This window comes from Lepidochelys kempii, chromosome 17 (assembly GCF_965140285.1).
Source record: "Lepidochelys kempii isolate rLepKem1 chromosome 17, rLepKem1.hap1, whole genome shotgun sequence".
NCBI lineage: Eukaryota > Metazoa > Chordata > Testudines > Cheloniidae > Lepidochelys > Lepidochelys kempii.
Window position 1 is genome coordinate 6,854,390 of NC_136396.1, and position 24,935 is coordinate 6,879,324.

A 24,935-nucleotide genomic window follows, 5' to 3' on the forward strand; every position below is an offset into this window, starting at 1 on the left:
CCTTAAGTTACAATTGGACTGAATTTGGCACACACCCTCTGGCTTCGATGGAATTGGACCTAGTTACACCAGAGCTGAATTTTGCCCATTGTGTACAACAGTAAGTTTTATTCTTCATCACTTCTTATTATGGAGTGGGGGGAACAGTATTCCTAGAGGCAGAAAACTAAATGGGGGGGAAAAAACCCAAGTGAATTGTTGCTAGGTCAGATGTGAAGTCTAATTTGCGTTTTGATGACTTTAGATTTTTTGGTTTTTAGAACCATTTTTCTTGCCTAAACTTCAGATGATAGAGGTCAGCACTTTAGATCTCCTTTATTAAAGGTGCCTTAAGTAATAGCCTTGCCTTTTTGTCAGATCTAAAAGCCATGAGTAGTACTGTAAGCAGTTCTTATTATGGAATGATTACAGTCCCTTCATTGTAGTTATATTTGTGGCTAGGTTTTTATTGATCTCTCACTTTCTCCAAGTACTCTTTGAAAATTTATTTGTGTCTGAGTAGAGAAATTTGATGTATAGTTCATCTGAAAATATTTATAAGTTGTTACAACTTGGAACTAACAGGTGTCCATATTTTGAAAATTCTAACTTTTCATTAAATATCTCCAAAAACAGCATAGCCTGGAAACTTGGTTTGTTGTATTAAATAATTATTTGTGAAATATAGTGCATAGATAAATAGTGTGAAAAGATTTTATAGTTGGAGTATGTCACTGATTTGCTAATGTTTGGGCTCTCTGTCAAAGTTCCTGAACCATTTGGAAACTCTTTCCTAGTTAACTTCCACACATTTATTGTGAGTTGTAGTCTTTATTTTAATGACACTAGAAGGAACATTTTTCATTATCCTTGTAGTATTACGGGGAGTCCTTTGTGTCTGTGCCTTATGAATGCTATAGGTAAATTAAGGACTAAGGACACTGTCATTTTTGAGGAACAAGGTTTCTGGATTTTGACAGACTAGTTGTTTTTCGGGCTTATTGCATTTTTTCCATTTGGTAGCAATTCTTTCCCTGCACATTTTAATCTGTTACAAAGAAAGCATCCCCTTTTAAAATTCCTCCAGACTTTTTAATTCTGGCTTTTTTAAAAGAAAATCCTAACTTTGTCCTATCTTTCTGTCAATTTTTTCATCTCAGAAAACATTTAGGTAAATGGAAATTTGCCAGTGACAAGTGGGATCATGTTTGGTTTATACTGCAAAAAAGTTGTGAAACTTTGTTAATTAGCAAAAAGTTACCAAAAGACAGGTGATCCCCTTAAGCACAAATCAGATTCTAAGAAACCAGAGCAGAAGTGAAGGCATCTTTAATGCCAAACTTGTAATTTCTTATAGGCATAAATCTATTTTCACACTAACCCTAGTGTTATAAAGGGAGAAAGTAGCTGTAGCTATGCAATGCGTTAAATGTAATCTTCTAATAACTCATAAAACAGAAAGGTAATAGAAAGAAGGGACATTCCTGTCTCAATTTACAATATATAACACTTTAAACACACAGTTATTGTGCAATAACGTGCACAAGTCCATGGGGCCGGACGAGTTGCATCCGAGAGTGCTGAAGGAGTTGGCGGCTGTGATTGCAGAGCCACTGGCCATTATCTTTGAAAACTCGTGGCGAGCCGGGGAAGTCCCGGATGACTGGAAAAAGGCTAATGTAGTGCCAATCTTTAAAAAAGGGAAGAAGGAAGATCCTGGGAACTACAGGCCAGTCAGCCTCACCTCAGTCCCTGGAAAAATCATGGAGCAGGTCCTCAAAGAATCAATCCTGAAGCACTTGCATGAGAGGAAAGTGATCAGGAACAGCCAGCATGGATTCACCAAGGGAAGGTCATGCCTGACTAATCTAATCGCCTTTTATGATGAGATTACTGGTTCTGTGGATGAAGGGAAAGCAGTGGATGTATTGTTTCTTGACTTTAGCAAAGCTTTTGACACGGTCTCCCATAGTATTCTTGTCAGCAAGTTAAGGAAGTATGGGCTGGATGAATGCACCATAAGGTGGGTAGAAAGCTGGCTAAATTGTCGGGCTCAACGGGTAGTGATCAATGGCTCCATGTCTAGTTGGCAGCCGGTATCAAGTGGAGTGCCCCAGGGGTCGGTCCTGGGGCCGGTTTTATTCAATATCTTCATAAATGATCTGGAGGATGGTGTGGATTGCACTCTCAGCAAATTTGCGGATGATACTAAACTGGGAGGAGTGGTAGATACGCTGGAGGGGAGGGATAGGATACAGAAGGACCTAGACCAATTGGAAGATTGGGCCAAAAGGAATCTGATGAGGTTCAATAAGGATAAGTGCAGGGTCCTGCACTTAGGACGGAAGAACCCAATGCACAGCTACAGACTAGGGACCGAATGGCTAGGCAGCAGTTCTGCAGAAAAGGACCTAGGGGTGACAGTGGACGAGAAGCTGGATATGAGTCAGCAGTGTGCCCTTGTTGCCAAGAAAGCCAATGGCATTTTGGGATGTATAAGTAGGGGCATAGCGAGCAGATCGAGGGACGTGATCGTTCCCCTCTATTCGACATTGGTGAGGCCTCATCTGGAGTACTGTGTCCAGTTTTGGGCCCCACACTTCAAGAAGGATGTGGATAAATTGGAGAGAGTCCAGCGAAGGGCAACAAAAATGATTAGGGGACTGGAACACATGAGTTATGAGGAGAGGCTGAGGGAGCTGGGATTGTTTAGCCTGCAGAAGAGAAGAATGAGGGGGGATTTGATAGCTGCTTTCAACTACCTGAAAGGGGGTTCCAAAGAGGATGGCTCTAGACTGTTCTCAATGGTAGCAGATGACAGAACGAGGAGTAATGGTCTCAAGTTGCAGTGGGGGAGGTTTAGATTGGATATTAGGAAAAACTTTTTCACTAAGAGGGTGGTGAAACACTGGAATGCGTTACCTAGGGAGGTGGTAGAATCTCCTTCCTTAGAGGTTTTTAAGGTCAGGCTTGACAAAGCCCTGGCTGGGATGATTTAACTGGGAATTGGTCCTGCTTTGAGCAGGGGGTTGGACTAGATGACCTTCTGGGGTCCCTTCCAACCCTGATATTCTATGATTCTATGATTCTAGTACTCTATTACCAGACTAAGATTTAAAAATTGGATTCCAGTCTTCCACAAAATAGCATTGGTACAACAAAAGTCTTAAGAGGTTTCCAGAATTCAGTTGTACAACTGATAACACAAGCTAGTAGCCTTAAGGGTAAGACTGCAAAGTGCAGGATGCAAGTTACATAGCTGCCTACACAAACAATTGGCAAAGAGTCACTGGATTTTTCAGTTTGTACATTCATGTGTACGCTCTGTGAATGAAGGCAGGATGACATGTACAAAATCTGTAATGGAAATTTGTTGACACCAGCAAAATATTATTCTTTCCATGTCTTGTCATGATGATAGCCATCCTATTTCAAGGCTACCTGTTGTAATATGTGCCAGGCCATTCCTTGCTGGGTTTTCTGTGCTATATTTTGATGTATCATTTGATCTTTGTTCATAAAAAGTCAATATACAAAGTGCATATTAAATTCTTCTTCCAATACTGAACTATTCTAGTGAAGTGTGTATTACCAAATTTCTAAATGACTTCAAGTAAGCCTTTTTGTCGGGCTGACTTGGTCATGACAACATGGTGTTTTGAGGAGTCTGGTAGCAAAGGAAGAATATACTGCACATTACCACGCACACCTTATGTCTTTGACATGCATAAAAATAAATAAGGAGAGAACAAAATTACTTTCCAAGATAATGGACATTAGGGCAAATGTTCTGTTATACTTGTTTACTGTGAAGATCACCCCAGAAGATTCCAGAAACAGTACACACACATGTCATTTCAGTTTTTGTTTCAGTGCTTTTAAAAATATCTTCTGGTAGATCTTTATAACATTATAATTTCAGTAATTAACTCAGCTTCTATTCAGATGGTGTGCTGAGTTTATCTTAGAAAGATGAAACAGTATGTTGTCCCCATTTTGTTCACTCACATTACCTACAAAAAGAAGAATTCTGGGTGGACTCCTCCTGAAGGTCGAAACAACAGACTGGACTTCTACATAGTGCTTCCGCCGACGTGCATGGGCTGAAATTGTGGAAAAGCAGCATCACTTGCCCCATAACCTCAGCTGTACAGAACACAATGCCATCCACAGCCTCAGAAACAACTCTGACATCATAATCAAAAAGGCTGACAAAGGAAGTGCTGTTGTCGTCATGAATAGGTCAGAATATGAACAAGAGGCTGCTCGGCAGCTCTCCAACACCACTTTCTACAAGCCATTACCCTCTGATCCCACTGAGGGTTACCAAAAGAAACTACAGCATTTGCTCAAGAAACTCCCTGAAAAAGCACAAGAACAAATCTGCACAGACACACACCCCTGGAACCCCGACCTGGGGTATTCTATCTGCTATCCAAGATCCATAAACCTGGAAATCCTGTGGACCCCATCATCTCAGGCATTGGCATCCTGACAGCAGGATTGTCTGGCTATGTAGACTCCCTCCTCAGGCCCTACGCTACCAGCACTCCTAGCTATCTTCGAGACACCACTGACTTCCTGAGGAAACTACAATCCATCAGTGATCTTCCTGAAAACACCATCCTGGCCACTGTGGATGTAGAAGCCCTCTACACCAACATTCCACACAAAGATGGACTGCAAGCCGTCAGGAACACTATCCCCGATAATGTCACGGCAAACCTGGCTGAACTTTGTGACTTTGTCCTCACCCATAACTATTTCACATTTGGGGACAATGTATACCTTCAAATCAGTGGCACTGCTATGGGTACCCGCATGGCCGCACAGTATGCCAACATTTTTATGGCCGACTTAGAACAATGCTTCCTCAGCTCTCGTCCCCTAACGCCCCTACTCTACTTGTGCTACATTGATGACATCTTCATCATCTGGACCCATGGAAAAGAAGCCCTTGAGGAATTCCACCATGATTTCAACAATTTCCATCCCACCATCAACCTCAGCCAGGATCAGTCCACATAAGAGATCCACTTCCTGGACACTACGGTGCTAATAAGCGATGGTCACATAAACACCACCCTATACTGGAAACCTACTGACCGCTATTCCTACCTACATGCCTCCAGCTTTCACCCTGACCACACCACACGATCCATCATCTACAGCCAAGCTCTATGATACAACTGCATTTGCTCCAACCTCTCAGACAGAGACAAACACCTACAAGATCTCTATCAAGCATTCTTACAACTACAATACCCACCTGCGGAAGTGAAGAAACAGATTGATAGAGCCAGAAGAGTTCCCAGAAGTCACCTACTACAGGACAGGCCTAACAAAGAAAATAACAGAACGCCACTAGCCATCACCTTCAGCCCCCAACTAAAACCCTTCCAACGCATTATTAAGGATCTACAACCTATCCTGAAGGATGACCCAACGCTCTCACAAATCTTGGGAGACAGGCCAGTCCTTGCCTACAGACAGCCCCCCAACCTGAAGCAAATACTCACCAGCAACCACATACCGCACAACAGAACCACTAACCCAGGAACCTATCCTTGCAACAAAGCCCGTTGCCAACTGTGCCCACATATCTATTCAGGGGACACCATCACAGGGCCTAACAACATCAGCCACACTATCAGAGGCTCGTTCACCTGCACATCTACCCATGTGATATATGCCATCATGTGCCAGCAATGCCCCTCTGCCATGTACATTGGTCAAACTGGACAGTCTCTACGTAAAAGAATAAATGGACACACAACGGACGTCAAGAATTATAACATTCAAAAACCAGTTGGAGAACACTTCAATCTCTCTGGTCACTCGATTACAGACCTAAAAGTTGCAGTTCTTCAACAAATATACTTCAGAAACAGACTCCAATGAGAGACTGCTGAATTGGAATTTCCCTCCCCCCACCCCCGCTCTCCTGCTGGTAATAGCTCACCTTAAGTGATCACTCTCGTTACGGTGTGTATGGTAACACCCTTGTTTCATGTTCTCTGTGTATATAAATCTCCCCACTGTATTTTCCACTGAATGTATCCGATGAAGTGAGCTGTGGCTCCCGAAAGCTTATGTTCAAATAAATTTGTTAGTCTGTAAGGTGCTTCAGGTACACCTTTTCTTTTTGCGAATACAGACTAACACGGCTGCTACTCTGAAACACTTCGTAATGTTTGACACATCATGACAGCATTGCTTCCAGTCTTTCTACACTTGTACTTTTACAGTAGGATCATACAGTAGGATCATACATTGGCTATGGTCTAGAACAATACAGTTGTCCATTGCTGCCTCGTGGGGTGTTTACCAAATCTTAGTACTTTTGCCTTCCAATAATAAAATAAGTATGTGTAGCACAGCGACATTAGCGACTTTAACTGTGTGAACAGGTGCCTTTTCTAGCGAGTTCTGAAAAAGTCCGTAAGTCTGTACTGTCGAAACTGCATTCGTCTCCTGAGGTTTTGTCTTTAATCACAAAGAAATTAGCCATCTGCTGAGGCTAGTTTTTCCTCAGGACTGCTCAGTCCACGTCTTGGATCTCTTTTAGAGAGTCACTCACACTTCCGTTATTTCTGGGTGAGGTAACAAGCTATGTGTCTAAATGAGACAGCAGCACTATTTAATATGATGTTATTTTAGGTGACTATGGTTAGCCCTGTTACACATAGTTATTGTTTAGTATCTGTCCAAGTTGGTGCGTATCAGCTGCCATTCATCTTACCCTGTGTAGGACACACGGGGGAGAAGAAAGATTTTTCACCACGCGTAGTGAAAGGGAAGATGTGGTGATTTTTTTTATTTTTCCCCCTAAGAACCTTCCCTCTTACATTCTAGCCTGCATGATTCTGCCAGGAGACCTGCTTCTAATTCTGTTGGGAAGCAGGTCTGAAAAGTATAATGTTGGAATTGCGAATTGTAAAGAGCATGCTTTGTCTAAAATGGACAGCATTTACCTACAGGGTTTTAAGAATGAAAAGGCCTTACGCGATCTACATGCTTAAGGCGTGTTTGGACTTGCCCTCATGGATTTTCTTCAGTTTAGAAAAGTGTCTTAGCAAAATAAATTCAGTGAGATTTAATTGAGAGAAGCATTAATATATATGTATCTAATTAGTTTAACTTGGAACTTTCCTCACGTACTTGCTGGTTGACAGTTACATCTGGGTTCCCATCCAAGAGAGTTACTTGCTTTTTATTTAAAAAACAACCCCCCCCCCCGCTATTAACTTGATACAGTGACCTTCCTGTAAAATTCAGTTGATTGTTATATTTAAGAGACAGGGTTTTTATAGCTCCTGGTGCACCCAGAATTTTTTTTTTTCATTTGAAAGTAACCATATTGATACTTGAAAGCTACGATCGCTTTCACCTGATCAGATGAGCTAACAGCATATTTTTAAATGCTCTGAATTATTTCCTTTCACTGCTAAAGGTAAATGACCTACATATGCAGTATAGCCTTGAAGACCTCTTATGGAATCAAAATGATTAAGAGTAGGAAGTGTGGAATTTAGAACTCTGACAGTGTGCACGGAGCATTTACAATCAGTTTATCCAAATAAGCACAAATTTAGCTTTTGTAATGTACCCCCTGGAGCATTTGGAAGTGGGTTGAATAGAAGAGGATGATCCAAGCATCTTCTGGGAAGCTAATCTATTTTTGTAGCATTATGCAACCAGCAGTGGAATGAAATTGCAGGTTGTACTTAACGGTTTCCTTAGAATGTGCTCCATCTGTATTTGAATTCACATACCTATGGGTCTCTTAAACTACTTCAGTGGAGAGCATTTAAAAGGATGGATGATGGAGAGTGGCATAGGGCTCATCTACCATAGTGTGTAAGGCTTTGTCTAGGTGTTGCTGGACATCTATCTGGTGCAGAGCCACTGCTGGTAGTAATTATGATGGTACTGATAGAGGCAAGATACTAGCACTTTTAGCACCATGTTATCAAATCCTGTTCTGGAGTAAGTCTAGAAAACATGGTGATAGAAACATAAGTGAACACTTGACCCCTGTCTAGACTAGCACTGTATTGCTGTCACTGGTGGAAGGGCAGCAGTGGGAGACTTCCCACAAATCTGCTGTAGACAAGACTTTTAAAGGGCTGTTACAGCAGTTACTAATTATAGTGAAACTCTTTCAGATAAAATGCAGTCAAATTATCTTTCAAAACATCTCGCTGGTGCTATAAACATTACAGAAATTTGTCAATGACTGTGTAAGCAGCTCATGACTAATCTAGCTGCCATTCCATGAGATGGAACAACAATTTCCTTTCCTTAATGACTTTATAATATCTCCCCATAAGAGTTAGAGGGCATAAATCCACATCCATCGTTGACAGCATGGGAATGCCCTGGCCTCCAAATTTTCTTCAGTTTTGTTTATTGGGAACCTCCATCTTAGCATCAGACAACTGCTCTTCTTGCTCCTAAATCTTATGCTTTTGTCCTTGAACCTGTCCGTGATACAGCTTTGAGCCAAAATTATTTTTATATGGTCACTTGTACCTCTTCTTTGAGCTTCACATGCCTGAGGTGCATAACGCTGTCCATTTTGGGGAGGAAATGGATGAGTGTAACAATTCACACCTCTGTGTTAATGGTACTGTACAAAACACAGGATATTTCTACATTAACTTTTTATCCCCATTGATTTCTGATATATATGTTGATGCTATTATGCAAAATTCTGACTTGAGTGCATTTGTGGCTCCCACTGAAGTCAGTGATAGCTGTTTGTGCACATTTTGAAGTAACATTTGCATTTAATTGAGTTTTTGAAGTTGTTTACTTAAAATACATATTGCGGATGAGCTAAAAACGTCCTATTTAAGGTTATTGAACTATTAATAGAGGGTAACACTATGATGTTGATTGCTTTGGCACTGTCAAATACGGTTCCCTTTGAAGTAACTGACTTTTGCAGAGTAAAGGAAAACGTAAGGCAGTTGCTGCTGGACACAGAGTGCCACCCAAACCGTGATCAGCGCAACATCATTTGTTCTGTTGTCTGTGACGGTAATATTTCCCCATCAGCCAGACTTCAGAGTCTATGGTTAGTTGCACAGTGCTGTATCTGTAAGAAAACCAAATGAGAAGAAGTGTAGGTTTTAAAGTAATTTCTCTTTGAGAGTGTAACTTAAATTTTGGCTGCTTTCATTTCTAAATTTCTAACATAGATTTCTGTTCCTATTAGTGGTAAGGTACCGATGCTTGTAGGTAAGGTAGTTGGTGAGCATCCTAAATCAGGAGGTGTTAAAGAACAGTACAACTGGAAGTGTATTTTATAGAAAACACGTCATGCTGTTATCTTCTGTTTTTCCTTTTCTTTTGTAAAGTTAGCAGGAAGGTGAAGTAAGTGACATTGGAATAAACCAGTTAGTGATTCTTGGTCATTAAAATTAGTTGTTACTTGTCCTAAAGAGACTTCCTGCATGAATATCACATCTGTAAATATTCAACCAGTATTTAAATATGCTGGCTAGCTAAAGAGCAATGCATAAACTGGTCTATTGTATAAAAGGCGCATGCTTCAGCCCTGCTACTGACCACTTCATTGGTAAATAATGGCTCCTTATGAAACTTAAATGTAAGCCACTTCTGTATCGAATTGGCATAGCTCCCTTCAAATGAAATCTTCAATTCCAGTGACTTCCACAAACATTTCTACAAAATCAATTACTGAATAGTTTTTCATGTGACTGGTGTAGCTAAACGAAATGCTTGTATACTGGTATGTACTACATATGTTAGAAGGATATCCAGGGAATAAACTCCGTTATTTTTGCAGCCATGTGATAAACTGAAAAGGAGGACTTGTGGCACCTTAGAGACTAACCAATTTATTTGAGCATAAGCTTTCGTGAGCTACAGCTCACTTCATCGGATGCATACTGTGGAAAGTGAAAAGGAGTACTTGTGGCACCTTAGAGACTAACCAATTTATTAGAGCATAAGCTTTCGTGAGCTACAGCTCACTTCATCAGATGCATATCGTGGAAACTGCAGCAGACTTTATATATACACAGAGAATATGAAACAATACCTCCTCCCACCCCACTGTCCTGCTGGTAATAGCTTATCTAAAGTGATCATCAGGTGGGCCATTTCCAGCACAAATCCAGGTTTTCTCACCCTCCACCCCCCCCACACAAATTCACTCTCCTGCTGGTGATAGCCCATCCAAAGTGACAACTCTTTACACAATGTGCATGACAATCAAGTTGGGCTATTTCCTGCACAAATCCAGGTTTTCTCACATCCCCCCCACCCCCATACACACACAAACTCACTCTCCTGCTGGTAATAGCTCATCCAAACTGACCACTCTTCAAGTTTAAATCCAAGTTAAACCAGAACATCTGGGGGGGGGGGGGTAGGAAAAAACAAGAGGAAACAGGCTACCTTGCATAATGACTTAGCCACTCCCAGTCTCTATTTAAGCCTAAATTAATAGTATCCAATTTGCAAATGAATTCCAATTCAGCAGTTTCTCGCTGGAGTCTGGATTTGAAGTTTTTTTGTTTTAAGATAGCGACCTTCATGTCTGTGATTGCGTGACCAGAGAGATTGAAGTGTTCTCCGACTGGTTTATGAATGTTATAATTCTTGACATCTGATTTGTGTCCATTTATTCTTTTACGTAGAGAATGTCCAGTTTGACCAATGTACATGGCAGAGGGGCATTGCTGGCACATGATGGCATATATCACATTGGTGGATGTGCAGGTGAACGAGCCTCTGATAGTGTGGCTGATGTTATTAGGCCCTGTGATGGTGTCCCCTGAATAGATATGTGGGCACAATTGGCAACGGGCTTTGTTGCAAGGATAAGTTCCTGGGTTAGTGGTTCTGTTGTGTGGTATGTGGTTGTTGGTGAGTATTTGCTTCAGGTTGCGGGGCTGTCTGTAGGCAAGGACTGGCCTGTCTCCCAAGATTTGTGAGTGTGTTGGGTCATCCTTTAGGATAGGTTGTAGATCCTTAATAATGCGTTGGAGGGGTTTTAGTTGGGGGCTGAAGGTGAGGGCTAGTGGCGTTCTGTTATTTTCTTTGTTAGGCCTGTCCTGTAGTAGGTGACTTCTGGGTACTCTTCTGGCTCTATCAATCTGTTTCTTTACTTCTGCAGGTGGGTACTGTAGTTGTAAGAAAGCTTGACAGAGATCTTGTAGGTGTTTGTCTCTGTCTGAGGGGTTGGAGCAAATGCGGTTGTATCGCAGAGCTTGGCTGTAGACGATGGATCGTGTGGTGTGGTCAGGGTGAAAGCTGGAGGCATGCAGATAGGAATAGCGGTCAGTAGGTTTCCGGTATAGGGTGGTGTTTATGTGACCATTGTTTATTAGCACTGTAGTGTCCAGGAAGTGGATCTCTTGTGTGGACTGGACCAGGCTGAGGTTGGTGGTGGGATGGAAATTGTTGAAATCATGGTGGAATTCCTCAAGGGCTTCTTTTCCATGGGTCCAGATGATGAAGATGTCATCAATATAGCGCAAGTAGAGTAGGGGCTTTAGGGGACGAGAGCTGAGGAAGCGTTGTTTCATATTCTCTGTGTATATATAAAGTCTGCTGCAGTTTCCACGATATGCATCTGATGAAGTGAGCTGTAGCTCACGAAAGCTTATGCTCTAATAAATTGGTTAGTCTCTAAGGTGCCACAAGTACTCCTTTTCTTTTTGCGAATACAGACTAACACGGCTGTTACTCTGAATACTGTGGAAAGTGTAGAAGATCTTTTTATACCCACAAAGCATGAAAAAATACCTCCCCCTACCCCACTCTCCTGCTGGTAATAGCTTATCTAAAGTGATCACTCTCCTTACAATGTGTATGATAATCAAGTTGGGCCATTTTCAGCACAAATCTGGGGGGAGAAAACCTGGATTTGTGCTGGAAATGGCCCAACTTGATTATCATACACATTGTAAGGAGAGTGATCGCTTTAGATAAGCAATTACCAGCAGGAGAGTGGGGTGGGGGGAGGTATTTTTTCATGCTTTGTGTGTATAAAAAGATCTTCTACACTTTCCACAGTATGCATCTGATGAAGTGAGCTGCAGCTCACGAAAGCTTATGCTCAAATAAATTGGTTAATCTCTAAGGTGCCACAAGTACTCCTTTTTCTTTTTGCGAATACAGACTAACACGGCTGTTACTCTGAAACATGTGATAAACTGTTGAACCTTGGAATAAACTGCATTTTGTTTGTACCATGAATCTTCTTGCCTGCATTTTGTCCACTAATCCTATTTCTGTTGGGATTGCTGCTACTATTCCAAATTTCTGAGCTTTCAAACAGCCATTTTTTTGTGATCAGTAATTACCGGTAATACAACCACCCCAACCACTAATTAATAAAACCTGTCCTGTCCTTGACAGTGGGCTATCTTTTGTGTATTTCAGATTGTGTTGGTAGAGCCACTAGTTTAGGATCTTTCCCTGACCCAGCCAAGTTACCCATTCAGGCAGCTGTGTCCTGAGGTCCTCCTGCTTCTTCTTTTCTATTGTGAAGGCCTTCCTCTCCTATGGAGCACATTGGTCAAAGAGTGTGTCCTAAATGTGGGTGTGCCTGAATTCCTTTGGCAGGACAATCATGGTTCTTTCTCTCCCCATAGGTGATCGCATGGAGCAGGTTCCAACTCCTGTTTTACACTCCTCTCCTAATCCAGGCAGCAGTCTCTTCCCACAGGCCTGGACTATTGACTGCATTGTTTACTGTTTCTCCTTGTACACAAGGGAAATAGTTAACTTTCTCTCAGTTTAAAGAGGAAAAAAAAGGATAGATAGGCAGGAATTGTTTGTATTCAGTAATCTTTCTGTTATCCCTATGGCTTGCTCTTATCTACTCTTGAGGATGTTATTTCCCTGATGGACTATTTAAGATATCTTGGAAAGACCCTTTTATAGGCATTGATAGGAAACAACAGCATACCTAATGTGACTAACAAGGATCAGAAAAGCTTCTACTTGAATAGAAGGTGACTAGCCTAAAACAAAAACCAGGACTGTTAGCCGACAGCCAAGGATGTTTGGTGAGGTGCCAGCTATGCCCGTTTATACCATCTGTGACTTTAACCGCTAGGACGCACTGTCCCTTCGCGGCGGGCAGCCCGGGCTAGGCTGACGGATGCCCCAAGGTCCTAACCACCCGTGACTTCAACTGCTAGAGCTCAGAGCTCCTTCGCAGCGGGCAGTCAATACTGACTGACAGGTGCCCCAATGGCAGCACTAAGAGCCTCTCCACACCCGTGACTTTAACTGCTAGAGCTCAGAGCTCCTTCGCAGCGGGCAGCCAGGATTGACTGACAGGTGCCCCAAGAGTTTGCCCCGTGGAGGCGGCACAACTCAACGCTAGGCTCTTAGTACTCTCACCTAATGGCCAGGCTTTAGAGCCAAAACAGCTGAGGTTCTTTAATTGTGTTGGCTGCTTTACAGTAAACCAGAGAAAACAAGTCAGGCTTATGCATAAATGGTTACCAAAATTTATTAAGCTAGATTCTAATCATGTGGTTACAAAATTGCTAGTGCCTACTTATTTAAATGTAGAGATGTTACACACACACACAAGTTACAAAACTGAAGCCACAATCCCAAAGAAAGAAAACAAAGTATAGAGCTCTATTTCAAAATATGTGTACACTAAAGATAGGAGATCAGGTGTAGGTGCTTCTTACCCTCCTTGCATCTCTCGATTCCAGCGGTGCCAAGCCAGGATCGGTCACTCAATTCCGCGGAAAGACGAATAAGGGACAAGGCGTAGGGACCCTCTTAGCTGCAGAAGCCTTGGGAGGCTGTCACTTATCTGACCAGCAGATAGATAGTGAAAAGCACTCAAAAATCATGGTGCTGTAGGTCCCCTACTTATACCTCTGTACTCCTTTATTCTCTTTCTCCTTTCTTATGCCAAATTGAGGCTGGTCTGTCTGGGTGACGCCAGCTTTCGCAAGAGTAGTTTACACTTGCAAGGGAGAGAAACAATAAGTTTCGACTACTGGACATTTCTTTTATCAGGGTAAATATTTTCCCACCTAGGATGTTGGTGTGTGTGCATCACGCTATTTAGTAGGGGCTAAGAGCCATGTCTGTCACAGGGCCTCTGCCTGCTGTGAGCTTAATCGTTGTATCTGTTCCCAGAGGCACATTGTAGCAGCACACCTGTGCTTTCACAGCTTCAAAGGCTGTGCTGGAATATATGTTAAGTGCCCTATTCCGGCTTCCTCCTGTGTTTCCAGCAATGCTGGTCTGAGGTGGGAGGGCTGGCTGTCTGGCTACAAGGACCCAAACATAGCTTGTTGCTTTTATTTTTTCATCCACACTTTCAGTTTCCCTTCCATAATTTAAAGAATGAAAATAACAGTTTTTGTTTTGTTACTTCTAGGTCATTTACTGCTCATTTGGGGGAACATCCAAAGGGCTACACTTCAACAACCTGATAGTGGGATTAGTCCTACTAACAAGAGGCAGAGATGAAGAGAAAGCAAAATGTGAGTAACAAGTGCGTGTAATCAGAGTAACAAGGTGCATAGAATACAACACATGTAGAACATGCTTTTATAAAGCAAAGATTAAGTTGAGATTTTTAATATGTAGATCTTGATTTTTATATGCAACTCAGAGCACAAGTTAATTAAGTAATCAAGACTGAGATTTTTTTTTTAACAATGCACATCTTGAGATGCACTCAGGATTTTTATGTTTACAGCACTTAACAAAAGTGAAATGATCTGACATTACATAGTGAATGGCCAAGTGTGTCTGGATCTTGTTGAAAGGCTGTTGAGGATATTCTGTAAGGCAGAGTGAGAAAGAGTTACGGTCACAGTTGTTTTTAAAAAATATTCATTAATCTAAAACATCTGCATAGTGAGTTTTGTTAATTTGTCTTCCTCTTAATTTGACTCAACAATATTTGCTTTTCCTTTGGCTAGCAGGTAATAGTATACAGAAGGAAATATTTGTTAACCCCTTATTGAGCAATACCAGAGCTTGGTGGAATGAGCCTAAATAAGACCCTTGTGCTCCGATTACCAGACAGTTACTGGCACTCTGAGGCCTTGTCTACCCTATAGGGGGGGATCGATCTAAGATACGCAACTTCAGCTACGAGAATAGCATAGCTGAAGTCGATGTATCTTAGATAGACTTAGAATCACTTACTTCGCGTCCTCGCGGCACGGGATCGACAGTCGCCGCTCCCCCGTTGACTCCTCTTCCACCTCTCGCCCTGGTGGAGTTCTGGAGTCGACAGCAGAGCAATCGGGGATCTATTTATCGCATCTACACTAGACGTGATAAATCGATCCCCGATAGATCGATCATTACTCGGCGGGTAGTGTTGACGTGGCCTGAGGCAAGTTTGAACAGAATTTTTGAAAGCTTAACTGCAAAATCAGCACAACTTTTGGTTTAATCTCTCTTTTTACCTAGACATTTTCAGTCTCTTTTCCAATGAATCTGGGAGTTATGTCATCCGTGAAGAGATGGAGCGGATGCTTCACATTGTTGATGGAAAAATCCCAGATTCGCTCAAGAGATGTTTCTCTGAGGTATGTCGTGCAATTTTTAATGCATTGAATTTACAAGAGTTGAACGTATTACTTTATTGGACAGTTTATTTTCTTTGCAATATACATGCATACACACATTTTTATAAAATAACTGTTTAAATACAGTATATATTCCAAGCTTTAAAAGTTGTAAATCCACAAATGCAACTGCCATTGATAGGAGCAGACAGGGCCTATGCAGTGGCCCTGATCATCCAGCACTTACACACATGCTTAACTTTACATGCGTGTTTGCAAGATCAGAACTTGTGGTTAAAACCATGCTGTCAACTGTAGTTTGAACACAGATGATGTTAATGGGGGTTTCCTTGTCTAGTGTGTACAGGGATTTTCTTCTTTCTGAGGACAGTGGTATAATCTTACTCAAAAGAAGTTGAGGGAAGTTCTACTTAGCAGTGTTTTTTCTGTTTAAAAATGGTGGTTTCAGATAGAGTACTAAGAACAACCATGTTGGCAAGACTTTAGTATAAAGATTTCCGTTGCATCACTGAGTCAGAAAGTGGTCCGGCTAGCACACTCATTACCCTAAATAGAGTGATCGCATCTGAAAAGAAAGAAGGGTATTGATCTTCTTTACCTGGTGGCTGGCCACTGGAATATTATGGGGGAAATAAGATTTTTATTTAAAAGAATAGTGGAGTATACCATCACTGACATTGGTTTTAGACCAAATTTGGGTTTGCATCAAAAGAAAATTAAATTCCCAGCATTATTACATGGTGTACTATTGAATTACCGGATGAGGTAACATCTCTCTAGTTTTTTCAAGAAGTGATATGAAGTCATTTTAAAAAAAAGTTGTGTGAGTTTGTTTGGCTTATATGCAGGCGAAATTTCTAGTATTAGTAGATTTATACATGAAGGTGGGAATAAACAGCAGGTAATTCTGATGTAGGTTACTAACTATTACCTTATAAATCTCATGTGTTTTACATTTAGATTACGTACGTTAACACTGAACTCACGGATTTAACTATTTAAAATTCGTAAAAGTTTCTTTTTAATGTTGTTCGCTAAAAGGTGTTGCCTTTTACACTCCAGTTTGATACAGATATTTAACCCTTATGTTCAAGAATACAGCAAATTAAACGTCTTTTCATTAAGATCAGTGGAAGAAAGTCAAGCGACACATTTTCTTTCATAGATAAGAATTAGGTTTTAATGTGTTTTGCCCTTTTGTTTCTGATACAGTGTAAATCGAAATAGATAATTCTGTTTGAAAGTTGATGGAAAGCACTCTCCTTTTCAAAACATCACAGTCCATTGAAAGGTGCTTTTCCAAAAGCAAGTTGAATTCAGTTGTCTTTGCAAAGCTTTCTAAGTCCCATTGCTAGGTATGCCTTCTTCTTTCACAAACCTTTCTATGCTAGCTGCAGAAATGAGCAAACAATTGAAAAAGCAACCTTTTTAAAAATAAAAATTGAAAATGTAGTCAGATTTTTTTTTCCCAAATCAGTTTTTTTTTAATTCAAGAGGTGGCACAGACAGTACAGAAGATGTTTGGCTGACAAGTCATCTAGCAATCACCACAGCAGTTGTTATATTTAAAAAAAAAAAAGAGGATTTTTATAACAGTTCAACTATACACATTTGATTAGATTCCTGTTTTTCTTACTGAAAGTAGTACTATGCTCTTATAGTTATTTTCATCCTTATAATTCTAGGGTTAGGGTTAGAACTAGGAGTTGCCCGGGCTCTAAGATCTGGGCTTATGGGTCAGACCTCTGCCTATTTCCCACTCCCTCACCCTGTTTCAGCTGATCCTGTTTTCTACAGAAGCCGTGGATTACTCTGATTATGTTCCACCCATGTCTCGTGGTGATTTGTGCTCCCTTAAAAACCTTTTAAGCATTTCTCCTGTTTGGTCAAAAGGTGCCCTGTTGAATGCATGAATTTTACCCTTATCTCAAGAAGCTCCATCCATGCAGAACTCCTGTTGGCTTTGACAGCAAAGAGCAGTCTAGTCATCTCGCAACTTCCCTCCTTCTTGTGGGTGGATGTGAGGTAGAGAGTAGAGGTTGTTTGCGAGGTGGAGCATGTGAAAAATAGGTTAACTGCCCCATAGAGAGAATGGGAGTATCTGAACTTGAGCACTAATGAGGGAGATTGAGCATTCAACCAAAAAAAGAAATTCTGTGAAACTATGCTGCTAGAAAGGTCATTACAAATATATCTAAGCACTATTAATTCAAAACCCAGCCGAAAACACTACTGACCAAAGATGTAATTTTGAATCCTCAGAGTTTAGGTCCAGCAAAGAATTCTTTAACTCAGTGAAATAGTTTGCTGATGAAGAATTTGGAGATAGAATCCTTTTTATTTTTCCAAGACTGCTTGGAGGGGAAACGCACTCTTCTCTTCAACTGGCTGATAAGGCATATTCCTAGACAAATGAAAATCTTACTTTTTTAGTATTTGCTTCTCCTTCATTGCTTGAAAAATTCATTCCTGCCCTCTATATACAGACAAGCAAATGAAGTCACTACTGAGTCACACAAGGTCTTTTGCTTGCAGGTGAGAGACATGTGGGCTCTTAATAAATAGGTCAGTCTTAAGTTTGTGGCGTAAAAACTTTATAGAGCATAACATCTGGATTCTAACAGAAATCCAGTGTCTTACTCGATCAAGATTAAATTGCAATAACCTCCTTCCTTAACATTCCTTAAAATAGGGAACTGGGAATTAGCACTGTTGTGGTCATTCCCAGTTCAGCCACTGACTTGTTGGGTGATCTGAGTTAGGCAATTCTTTTAACCTTTCTATACCTCATTTTACCCAACATTAAAATAGGTACAACATATACCCACCACTCAAGTGGTTAGAGAGGCTTAATATTTGTAAAGCAAACTGAGATTCTCACAAAATGGGTGTCCGTAGAGCAAAATATTAACCTATATTTCTCCATGTCTGGTAACCTGTTGTCAGTTTTTTGATTTAGTTGCATTGCTGTCATCTGTTCGGTATCAGAAGACTTCAGACTAGTGAAGCTTAGTCAACTTTTCACATTTCACTGAAAACTGGACATGGCCCACCTTGATTACCATGCACATTGTAGGGAGAGTGGTCACTTTGGATGAGCTATTACCAGCAGGAGAGTGAGTTTGTGTGTGTGGTTTTTGGAGGGGGGTGAGAGAACCTGGATTTGTGCAGGAAATGGCCCACCTTGATTATCATGCACATTGTGAAGAGAGTTGTCACTTTGGATGGGCTATTACCAGCAGGAGAGTGAGTTTGTGTGTGGGGGGGTGGAGGGTGAGAAAACCTGGATTTGTGCTGGAAATGGCCCAACTTGATGATCACTTTAGATAAGCTATTAGCAACAGGACAGTGGGGTGGGAGGAGGTATTGTTTCATGATCTCTGTGTGTATATAATGTCTGCTGCAGTTTCCACGGTATGCATCCGATGAAGTGAGCTGTAGCTCACGAAAGCTCATGCTCAAATAAATTGGTTAGTCTCTGAGGTGCCACAAGTACACCTTTTCTTTTTGCGAATACAGACTAACACGGCTGTTACTCTGATACCCAATGAGAGAAGACTGTCTTATGGCTGTCTGACTTTATTAAAGAGAATGCTTTTGGAGTCCTGGAAGGAAACTGTACTTGTGGACTGAGTGTCCCTCAACTGATCTGGCAATGATGATATGTTGACTTTATACTTAATTCATAAGTTCTTCATTCTTGGCAGAAGCCACAAGTTATATGTACACTGCAAAGAAAGACCAGTGTGGTATTCACTACTATATAGTATGATGAAGTATATGCTAAATTTAATTTAACAGTGTCCAGGATACTTTATGAAAATATTTCAGGAGGAGAAGAATCTATCTGACTTTGATACAGTTTTTAGGTCTTACAAAAATGTCTTTTATTGATCTTCTTTTGAAATAGAAAAAGGACATCATAACCTTCTCAACTGGATTTACTGGTCTGTTAATCAGACTTGGTCAAATTGGTTCCATACTTCGGATATTAAGAAAGTTTTTTATGTTTCTGCTGTGTGTCTTCCTTCCCATTGTAAGGCAGATGGATTTACTCTTTTGAGGATATGTTTATAGGGAGCTTTATTTTTTTCTGCAGAATTCTAGCATGTGTTTAACTAGAAATATAAACTTGTAAAAGTATACCTGTTTTTTACCCTATTTCAGAGACACAGAAAACAAATTAATCAATTGTATTGCTATAGATTTTTAAGTATTTTGGACTAAATTCTAACAGGTCTCTGTAGCAAGTGCTGTTATTGGCTTTAAACCCCTTTTTTTTTTTTCCTGTTCCCAATCTTACTGTGCATACAACATCCTTATCTCTTTCATTATTGGGACGTTCTGCACCATATGGAATCTAATGTGAATACTATGCATCTTATAGTCTCCCTCATACCAAGCAACTAATCTGATTTCTTTAACCATTGAGAAAGGAAAATAAAAAATGGTAAGCAAAACTCACTTCCAAACCAAACTTAATATGAAAGTGTACAATTCCATAATACATTACATTTGTATGCTCTGCTGGTTTGGACTTTGATTAGCAACAGACTTTATTTTGCTTAACTTAGACTGCATCTTACTCATGGACTTTAAGGCCAGAAAGGACCATCATTATCATATAGTCTGACCTGCACATTGCAGGCCACAGAACATCACCCACCCACTCTTGTAATAGACCCATAACCTCTGGCCTCAAATCTTGATGTAAAGATTTCAAGTTGTAGAGAATCCACCATTTACTGTAGTTCAAACCAGCAAGCAACCCATGCCTCCCACTGCAGAGGAAGGCAAAAAATAACAAAACAAAACAAAAACAGGGGTCTGCCAATCTGACCTGGGGGGAAATTCCTTTCTGACACCAAGTATACTGATCAGTTAGACCCAGAGCATGTGGGCAAGACCCACCAGCCAGAAACCTGGAAAATAATTGTCTTCAGTATTCAGGACCCTCCCCAGGTAATGTCCCATCTCCGGCTTTTGGAGATACTTACCAATAGCAGTCACAGATGGGCCACATGCCATTGCTGGCAACCTTGTCATATCATCCTCTCCATAAAAGTATCAAGGTCTGTCTTGAAACAAGTTAGGGTTTTGTTTTTTTTGTCCCCTCTACTTCCCTTTGAAGGCTGTTCCAGAACTTCACTCCTCTGATGGTTAGAAACAGTCTTATAATTTCAAGCCTAAACTTGTTGATGGCCGGTTTATGCCAACATTGGCCCTTAACTTAAATAACTCCTCTCCCTCTCGGGTGTTTATCCCTATGATGTATTTATAAAGAGCGATCGTATTTCCCTTCAGCCTTCATTTGGTTAGGCTAAACAAGCCAAGCTCCTTAAGTGTCCTCTCAGAAGGTAAGTTCTCCATTCCTGTGATCATTCTGGTAGCATTCTCTGCATCTATTCCACTCTGAATTCATCTTTCTTAATCATGGGAGATCAAACTTGCACATAGTATTCCAGATGAGGTCTCACCAGTGCCTTGCATAATGGTAATAATGCTTCCCTGTCTCTACTGGAAATTCCTCACCTGATGTATCCAAGGATTGCATTAACCTTTTTCATGGCCACAACAAATTGGCAACTCATAGTCATTCTGTGGCCAAGCCATATACCCAGGTCTTTCTCCTCTGTTGTTTCCACCTGATAATTCTCCAGTTTATAGCAAAAATTCTTGTTAATCCCTAAATGCATGATCTTGCGTTTTGCACTATTAAATTTCACCTCCTTTCCATTACTCCAGTTTTCAAGGTAATCCAAATTGTCTTGTGTGATATTCGGATCCTCTTCCATATTGACAGTACCTCCCAACTTTGTGTCATCTGCAAATTTTATTAACCGTGCTCCCACTTTTTATATCAAGGTTATTAATGAAAATATTTAAATAAGATTTGTCCCAAGACTGAGCCTTGAGGAACTCCCCCTCCAGCTAGGCATCTCTGAGTATAACCTGTTGTAATCTCCCCTTTAACCAGTTCCTTACCCACCTTTTGATTCTCATATGAATTTCCATCTTTTCCAATTTAATAATTTCCCATGTGGGACTGTATCAAATGCTTTACTGAAATCCCAGTAGATTAGGTCTACCGTGTTTCCTTGGTCCCAGAAAAATAGATCAAGTTTGTCTGTTATGATCTGCCTTTTGTAAAACAGTGGTGTATGTTATTCCAGTTACCATTTATCTCCATATCTTTAATTACTGTCTCTTTCAAAATTTGTTCTAAAACCTTGTATGCAGTTAAGGTCAAACCAACAGGCCTGCATTTTCCCAGATCACTCTTTTTCCTTTCTTAAATATAGATACTATATTTGCAATCTTCTAGTCATAGTGTAGAATGCCTGAATTTAGAGATTCATTAAAAATCCTTGCTATGTGGATTGCGTGTGCCAGTTCTTTTAATGTTCTTGGATGAAGATTACCCTGACCCCCCCCACTTGGGTCCCATTAAACTATTTTTGTTTGGCTTTCACCTCCGATGTGGTAATTTCTACTTCCATATCCTCATTCCCATTAGCTATCCTGCCACTGTCCCCAGGCTCTTTGTTGTTGTTTAAAAACTGAGACAAAGTATTCGTTTAGGTGTTGGGCCATATCTAGCTCCTTTAATCTCCACCCCATCCTTAGTGCTTAGGGTCCCACTTTTTCTTTCTTTTTATTTATATAGCTAAAGAACCTTTTACTATTGGTTTTAATTTCCTTTGCAAGGTCTTTGCTTGGGTTTTGGCAGTTCTCACTTTTCCTCTCTGCATTTTCTGAGCTCCAAGAGAGCTTTCCTTGCTGATCCATTCCTTCTTCCATTCCTCGTAGGTTTTCTGTTTTCTCAATAACTTGTATGAGATGCTTTTGTTCATCCAGATTGGCCTGCAACCTTTCCCTATGAATTTTTTTCCCCTTGGAATGCAGGCTCCAAATAGTTTCTGCAACTTTGACTTAAAGTAATTCCAAACTTCCTCCACATTCAGATTCTTGAGTTCTTCAGTCCAGTCCACTTCCCTAACTCATTCCTTTAATTGTTAAGTTTGCCCTTTTGAAATCAGTCTTGACTTTATAATATTATGTCACTCCATGTGATAGTGGTTAAAAGTGTTTGATATTCTCTTTTCATATCAAGAATAAGAAACAATTTCAGTGAATTGCGTGTTCTGTTTTGGAGGTCAGTTGGATAAAAGGCAGTTGGGAGACGGTCTTCATTTCTTCTGTGGGAAAGTGTCATATATAGTGAATGTTAATAATCTTTTTTTTTTTTTTTAAATGCTGTTAGGAAAGCGAGTCGAGTTTTCTTGAATTAAGTGTTATCAAATTGTTCTATTGATAGTATGGAAAAACTGACCATCTTTGATACTAAGCTAAGTCATGTTTGTATATTTTATTCTAAATACATACTTGGGCCAGACCATTATGTTTTGTTTTCTACCATAACCAACTGGTATGTTGACTTGACAAAGAGTATTGTGTTTGCATCTTAAGGTGTGCCTTGTGTAATAGAGATTTGCAGTGTGTGTCTGGTGGGAGTGGGGATGGGAAGAAGACTGGGAAGAACCTGCTCTTTTTCCAAACAGGCATGATGTTTTATAGCTCCATTAAAAATTCAGGAAAAAAACTTACTACCATTTTAATAACTTTTGAATAAAACATTGTATTTGCAGACAATCCATAATGCTGCACACTTAACTATGATGTTCATACAACTTTGCAGGTGAAGTACAGACTTTTAGGGGTAAATTTTCAGCATAATGCCCAAGGATTTAATGACAAACCCATTAAAATAAGCTGCATGGAGAAATCATTCATTGCACTAAATCTGTGTTCTCTGTTATGACTGCCTTTCCTAGCGGGGTGAAGAAAAACTGACCACCTGATGCCCAAAAGTGAAGGACTGATTTGTCCCTCTAGATGCCAATCAGTGAATTCTGTAGTTTTGAATATAATAAAACCTCTTGTAAAGCAAAGGACCTTAAAAATGCTGAAAATGCTTGTAGAGAGTTTCATAGACTACTGTACGTGATTTATCATAGATTGAAAAACATTGAAATGAGAGGTTTCAGAGTGGCAGCCATGTTAGTCTGTATTCGCAAAAAGAAAAGAAGTACTTGTGGCACCTTACAGACTAACAAATTTGTTTGAGCATAAGCTTTTGTGAGCTACAGCTCACTTCATCGGATGCAGTCAGTGGAAAATACAGTGGGGAGATTTATATACATAGAGAACATGAAACAATGGGTGTTACCATACACACTGTAACGAGAGAGTGATCACTTAAGGTGAGCTATTACCAGCAGAAGGGGGGGGGCGGGGGCGGACGGACTTTTTGTCGTGATAATCAAGGTGGGCCATTTCCAGCAGTTGACAAGAATGTCTGAGGAACAGTCGGGGCGGGTGGGGTGGGGGTGTCAGCAATGCCCCTCTGCCATGTACATTGGTCAAACTGGACAGTCTCTACGTAAAAGAATAAATGGACACATATCAGACGTCAAGAATTATAACATTCAAAAGCCAGTTGGAGAACACTTCAATCTCTTCGGTCACTCAATTACAGACCTAAAAGTTGCAATTCTTCAACAAAAAAACTTCAAAAACAGACTCCAATGAGAGACTGCTGAATTGGAATTAATTTGCAAACTGGATACAATTAACTTAGGCTTGAATAGAGACTGGGAGTGGATGGGTCATTACACAAAGTAAAACTATTTCCCCATGTTTATTCCCCCCTTCCCCCCCCCCCCATTGTTCCACAGGCATTCTTCAGAGTAACAGCCATGTTAGTCTGTGTTCGTAAAAAGAAAAGGAGTACTTGTGTTGTTAGAGACTAACCAATTTATTTGAGCAAAAGCTTTCATGAGCTACAGCTCACTTCATCGGATGTGTACTGTGGAAAGTGTAGAAGATCTTTTTATATACACAAAGCATGAAAAAATACCTCCCCCCCACCCCACTCTCCTGCTGGTAATAGCTTATCTAAAGCGATCACTCTCCTTACAATGTGTATGATAATCAAGTTGGGCCATTTCCAGCACAAATCCAGGGTTTAACAAGAACGTCTGGGGCGGGGGGGCGGGGTAGGAAAAAACAAGGGGATATAGGTTACCTTGCATAATGACTCAGCCACTCCCAGTCTCTATTCAAGCCTAAGTTAATTGTATCCAATTTGCAAATGAATTCCAATTCAACAGTCTCTCGCTGGAGTCTGGATTTGAAGTTTTTTTTGTTGTAATATTGCAACTTTCATGTCTGTAATCGCGTGACCAGAGAGATTGAAGTGTTCTCCGACTGGTTTATGAATGTTATAATTCTTGACATCTGATTTGTGTCCATTTATTCTTTTACATAGAGACTGTCCAGTTTGACCAAAGTGCATGGCAGAGGGGCATTGCTGGCACATGATGGCAT

The 24,935-nt window shown here is 40.6% G+C and overlaps 1 protein-coding gene across 6 annotated transcripts in view; it reads left to right on the forward strand.

Moving 5' to 3' along the window:
- USP32 (ubiquitin specific peptidase 32) overlaps positions 1-24,935 on the forward strand; it is a 154,561-nt gene that overhangs the window by 52,673 nt on the left and 76,953 nt on the right. For 5 of the 6 annotated variants that reach the window (XM_073315742.2, XM_073315739.2, XM_073315740.2 and 2 more), the window contains 2 exons: positions 14,378-14,483; positions 15,427-15,545. In XM_073315742.2, coding sequence (XP_073171843.1) covers positions 14,378-14,483; positions 15,427-15,545 — 225 coding nt within the window. Of the gene's footprint in view, positions 1-5,837; positions 5,843-14,375; positions 14,484-15,426; positions 15,546-24,935 lie in introns of those variants that run through there. The other variant, XM_073315744.2, reaches the window with a different exon arrangement.